The sequence below is a fragment of the Ceratotherium simum genome, chromosome 22, assembly GCF_057802395.1.
Source record: "Ceratotherium simum simum isolate JZ-2026a chromosome 22, ASM5780239v1, whole genome shotgun sequence".
NCBI classification, from domain to species: Eukaryota; Metazoa; Chordata; class Mammalia; order Perissodactyla; family Rhinocerotidae; genus Ceratotherium; species Ceratotherium simum.
In genome coordinates this window covers 35932743-35938807 of record NC_141921.1, presented here as the reverse complement: position 1 = coordinate 35938807, position 6065 = coordinate 35932743, and the positions used below count along the sequence as shown (strand labels likewise).

The 6065-nt window shown below is 46.4% G+C and overlaps 1 protein-coding gene across 1 annotated transcript in view; it reads left to right on the top strand.

The window, feature by feature from the left end:
- The first annotated feature begins 474 nt into the window (after nt 1-474).
- Nucleotides 475-6065, top strand: part of OTUD3 (OTU deubiquitinase 3) — a 29273-nt gene continuing 23682 nt past the window's right edge. The window contains exon 1 of the mRNA XM_004425660.3: nt 475-761. Within this exon, the coding sequence (XP_004425717.1) occupies nt 541-761 (221 nt within the window). The 5' untranslated portion in view covers nt 475-540. The remainder of the gene's footprint in view (nt 762-6065) is intronic.

Below are 6065 nucleotides of genomic sequence, written 5' to 3'. Positions count from 1 at the left end.
GAGCAAAGCTCTCCTTCTGCGCTGTGTGGTCTCCTTAAAATTAGCCTCTCAGATTCAATTTCCTGTAATTTGGGAGAATTAAACAAGAATGAGCGATGTGAAAGCGCCTCTTCCAACCGTAGGCTCACAGCTAGAGTTAAAATTTTCAGTTTCCCCTGTTTCCTCACTTGTGCCGCTACTCCCGTCTCCGACTTTTCCATCATCCTCCGTTTCTCTCCATCATCTTTTCCAGCTTTGTTTTCTCCAGTCTCACCTGCTCCTCACTTTGGGTACCACCCACCGCTAGGGGGCGGAGCAGAACAAAGGAAGATGACTGCCCCTCTAGCTCTCCCAGGCGAGCTCTCTATGGCGCCTGCCGGCTGAGCCGCGCGGAGGGGGCGGGGTTCCGGCACGTGCCCGGCGTGCCCGGCGCAGGCGTGGTGGGTGCGTCGCCGCCGCCGGGCTCGGTAGCTCGCGCAGTTCGCCTCCTGGGCGCCCGAGGCGGCCGCCCGGCGGTCCCGCGGCTTTCCGTCCTGCCGCTGCGGGCCGCGGGGCGCGGCCATGTCCCGAAAGCAGGCGGCGAAGAGCCGGCCGGGCAGCGGCAGCCGGAAAGCCGAGGCCGAGCGCAAGCGGGACGAGCGGGCGGCGCGCCGGGCCCTGGCCAAGGAGCGGCGGAACCGGCCGGAGTCCGGCGGCGGCGGCGGCTGCGAGGAGGAGTTCGTCAGCTTCGCCAACCAGCTGCAGGCCCTGGGGCTGAAGCTGCGGGAGGTGCCGGGGGACGGGTGAGGCGGGCCGGGAGCGCGGGAGGCGGCGCCGGGGAATGCGCCGGGCCAGGCGACCGTCGCCCGCTCGCGTCCACCCATTCATTCCGGTGCCCGCTGCCGGGTCCGGCCGCGGGGCCCTCCCCTCGGGACGCGCGAGTAATCCCAGATCGCTCTAATCGTGGCAGAGGCCGCGAGGAAACTGTCCAGTGGTCCAGAGAGCGGATACAACAAGAGCAGGTCTCCTTTAGATGGGTGCCCAGGGAGGAAGGTGACATTTAGCGGGGACCTGAAGGGATGGGATGGAGCCAGTCCCTCGGAGAGCGGGACAGCACGTAGAGCAGTCCTGACGCCCATCGGACAGACAGAGGTGAAGGCCCCCTTTGCTGTAGCGCTTTGCCTCCTTCCTGTTGGGTATCGCCCTCCTTTTACACTTGGGAAATTAGGGCTCTGAGGGCGTGTTTACTGAGCTGAAGGCAGCTTTCTCATTCTTACTTCCCTGGGCCTCAGTTTCTCCTCTGTAAGCAAAGGTGCTTACCCGAGCTTGCTTGGGGCTTAGACTGGAATCTAGGTTCAGCTCTTTTAGGGAATACGGGATAAAGAAATGAGGTGGGAGGGAGAGAATGGGGAAAGGGAAGGAAAACTGGCCTCAGGAAAGGTGATATGGATCCAGGAGCAGGCACGGAAGAAGGAGAAGGTAGGGGAGAGGGGAGGAGAACAGTTAGCATCCCCATTGCAGGGGTAGGTCAGAGGGAGTCTGGTTGCCGGGGTGTGTGACTCGCTAGGAGACAGTATTAATACCAGCCTGGCTGCTGCTGTTCCTCCCTTCAATTGAGGGCTCAGGGCAGAGGGAGGAAAAAGGAAGCTCAAGACCCTACAGAATTGCCTTAGCTATTAAGCATGGAAAAGAGGGAAAAAATTGTTTTCTGGATTTCACATTACATTGCAGCTTATTAATCAAGACTTTATGAACTGGCTCTAATTTACCTTTCCTGCCTTTCCTACATAGATATGCTCAGTGCTTTAGGCACATTGGATTTAGAGCATGATTGTGTTTTATTCACCACCAGCTGGCACACTGCCTGGTACATTGAAGGCATTGAGTGCATTTTTGTTGAATGAATGAATGATAAAAATATTACAGAGAGAGGCCAACTAGACCCTCAGCAGGGCCTCTCAGAGGGGCATTTTCTTAGTGGAGTCACTACAGTTAAAGGTGTGCACTTGCTGGGTCTTGCTTTTAGTTTAGTACCTTGACTTCATCAAATGTAGTTTATTAACTATTCAGGGCCTTACTGATCCTAATCAAACTCACGAGCACAAGAAACTGCTGTATAAATCAAAATACCAATTGAATGCTTTACAGTGGGATGGGGTGGGACGTTTCCTTGCAAATGATTGGATTGCTTGTGTCTGCTCTACTGGGCATGGTATTCTCAGTGTCAGGGTGTCCGGGAAACTGAAGTACTCAACAGGAGGTTGCTTATGGGCAGGAATAGCAGCACAAGGAGTTGTAAAATCTTGAGGGAGCTTTCCTAAAGCTATGGGAAGCTTTAGGGGTACTACCTCTACTCTCCCTCCTCCCTCCAAAAGAGAGCATACTTCTTTGGTTAATTCAGCAAACATTGGTTGGTTGAGCAACGTGCTGGGAATACATTGATGACTGAGATACAAAAGGAGTTTGTAGCCTAGTGAGAGAGAAACGTAGAACAGCGGGTCTCAAACATTTTGGTCTTAGGACCCCTTTACACTCTTAAAAATTACTGAGGACTCCAAAGAGCTTTGGTTTATGGAGGTTATAGCTATCAGTATTTACTATATTAGAAAGTAAAACAAAAATTTAAAACACAAGAATACACAAACACATTCCATTAGCTATCAGAGTGATAACCTCGTGTATCAGGTAGCCTCTGGAAGACTTCACTGTATACTTGTGAGAGAATGAGTGAGAAAGATAAATAACATCTTAGTTTTGAACTCACAGATACCCCGAAAGGGTCTCAGAGACACTCCTCCCCCAAACTGGGCCACACTCTGAGAATGTGTTATATAAATAATTAAAATACAATTTGATATATTCTCAACAGTGACTGATGATAGTGGAGCTGTTGAGAAGGAAGTGGCTAACCCTCCATGAAGTGGTCAGGGAGGCCTTCTCATTCCTTCAGCAAGTACTCGTGGAAACCTGCACTGTGCTAGAGGCCTCTCAGAGGAGGTCTTACTCAGACTGGGTGGTGAAGGAGCAGTGGGCGTATGCCAAGAGGACATTCCAGGCTGAGGAGCAGTGTATGTGAAGGCACAAGAGCACATTGCTTTTGAGAGATCTCCAAGTTGTTTAGGAAGACAGGAGTATAGAGTACAAGGGTAGAAGTCAGGGGCGGTGAGGCTGCAGAGGCCAGAGGGCCCCTTGCCCGGAATGTTCATGTCTCTCACTTCCGAGGTCGCTCTTCTTTGGACAGTGTTAGATAAAATGATAATGGTAATTCCTCTTGTATGGGCTCCATGAAGCTAACCTCCTTCTGTTCACAAATTCTTCCCATGGGTATCATGAGATGAACTGTGGGTCAGCCCTCTTTAGTATTGTGGCGCTTTGGGGTGTGGTGATGACAGGCTTTATCACTGCAATGGATGGTGTTTCCTGTGTATGTGATGGGTTGGCAGGTATCAACAGATTGTTTTATTAATATTTGAGTGCTCTTGGTGAAATATAATAAAGTTATGGTAATATAAAAGAATTGTTGACAGTCTGCACTCTTCTGTCTTTCCATTCTGGTCTGATTACAATATTGAGTAGCCTGAGAGAGCATCTCGCTGTATAGGCATATTCATTGTTGGCAGTATGGTACTTGTAGCATTCTGGAACCTCCGGGTGCTTGGGGAGAAATTAGCTGGTATTCTCTAATGTAGCCTTTCCATGAGTTGAGTCAGTTTAGCATAGATTAATCAGGGAGCTACTTACGGAGTTTTGTAATGCATCATGGGTCGCCTTCATGTTTGTCCTGTTGTCTGGAGGGTGGACCCATGTAAATTGGATTCAATTTCAAAACAAGAAAAATATTTTACCCTTGATATTGTCCTTAAAAACACAATTGGCTGTAGCGTAAAAAGAACCCCTATTTGGATTAGGCAGTACAATATTAGCATCTCTCTGAACTATATTTAGTTGTATCTTGCCAAATGCAGCCCTAAGTTAGTTACTAATTAGTAGTGTTCTAAAATTAAATCATTAAAGAATCACTAATTTTAGCCATTTATCTCTAAAAAACAAGTTGTTTTATTTTTTAATTTTGTTTGTAATTGTAGGATCTTAGTGATGGAAGGGCATTCACACATCATCTTATCTAATTATCCATTAGTTACCTGCATCTTCTGTACAGCAGCCCCATCTTTTGTGGCTAGCTCACTGGCTTTCAACCCTAGGGGCAGGATAGAGTCATCTGGGGAACTTTGAAAAAAAATAGTAAAAAATAGTGCCTAGGCTCTCTCCTAGATCAGCTACACCAGAATCTCAGGCAGTGGGCCTGGTTATTGATAATGTTTTAAAAGGTTCACAGGTGATTCTAATGTGCAACCATAATTGCAAACCACTGATTTAGAGTCTAGATTCTAGACTCTGTTTCTCAAACTTAAGCATGTAACAGAATCACCTGCACGGACTAGATTGCTGGGCTCCAACCCCCGAGTGTCTGATTCAGTAGGTCTGGGGTGACCCCAGAATTTTCATTTTGAACAAATTCTCAGGTGGTGCTGATGTTGCTAATCAGGGATTACGCTTGAGAATGAGTGATCTAGACCAGTGCTGTCCAGTAGAAATAAAATGGGAGCCACATATGTAATTTAAAATTTTCCACTGGTGACATTAAAAAACTAAAGAAACAGGTGAAACTAATTTTAATATATGTTTTAAGCCACGCTATGTAAAATATCATTTCAATGTATAATCAATATAAAAAATTTTAATGAGATATTTTACATTTTTAAAAATACTGTTCAAAATCCAGTATCTTACACTTACAACACACCTCAATTTGGATTAACCACATTTCAAGTGCTCAGTAGTCACATGTGGCTAGTGGCTACTGTAACGTACAGCAGAGACGTTGACAGTTCCTGAGGATTGCCAATAGATAGAAATTTACAAAATCCTGAGTCTATACAGTCTCTGTCTGTAGTGCTAAGATAAAATTTCCTTTCATTTGCCAAAATCTATATCTCTGTAGCTCCCGTATTTTAGTTTTAGTTTCATTGTAGAAGTTTAACATGCCTTTCACCATGACAAGTAGTTGGAGGGAACTGTCATGTCCTCCTGAGCCTTCTTTAGGCTAAACGTCACTAGTTGTTTATGTTCTTCATATTTTAAAACCACATCATCTCATCTGAACATGTCTCTTAAAGTGTAGCAACCAGAGTGGTACAAAGAATAGAACAAAGTATGTCCCCCCTTCTTTTTCTGCACATTTACTACTGTTGCTGCAGCCTCGGAGCCCTTTCATTTTGTTGATGTCTATATTATACTGTTGTCTCATACTACATTATTGAGCACCGAAAACCCTTACATTCTGCTTATGTAATTGGTTGCTTTTGTGAACTCAAATGCAAGACCTTATGTATATCCCTGTAGCACAGTGGTTCTTAAGTGGGGGTGATTTGCTCCCCAGGGGACATTTGGCAATGCCTGGAGACATTTTGGTTGTCACAACTGGCAGGGAAGGAGGTAGTGGTGGAGTGACTGGCATCTTTTGGGAGAGGCCAAGGGTGCTCCGAAACATCCTCCAGTGCACCGGACAGCTCCCACAACAAAGAATTGTCCCCAACTGTCCATAATATGGGGATTGAGAAGCCCTGCTGTAGTGTAATGGGCGGAGGTGTGCACTCAGGCAACAGCCTGATCTCTTAGAGGTCCTTGGGGCAATGGTTGCTTTGCTCTCCCGAGTATCATGAGTGCTCTTGCTGGGCTCCTTAAGGGAACCCAGGTCGGCTGTTGTTGTTCACATTTCCTGTGTCATTACCTTGTAACTCTGTCAGAGAAGGAAATGATTTGTCTGTCTTGATTTTTCATTTTGACTCTTTGGTGAGCTCAAGGAAAGTTTGGTAGACATAGAAAAGTATAGTGTGCAGATGAATGTGGTTGAGCTCCTGCAGTGTACACAGTTTTATACGTACTTTTTTGGCTTATATGGGGAACATTTGCCCACGTTACTAAAAGTTCTTAGAAAGCACGTTATTTTCTGTAGAACACCGTGAGTTTTGATATACTAAGTGTAAAATAACTGAATATATAATTTTGTGCTAAATCACACCTCCTCTTAAGCTAGATTAAAGAAT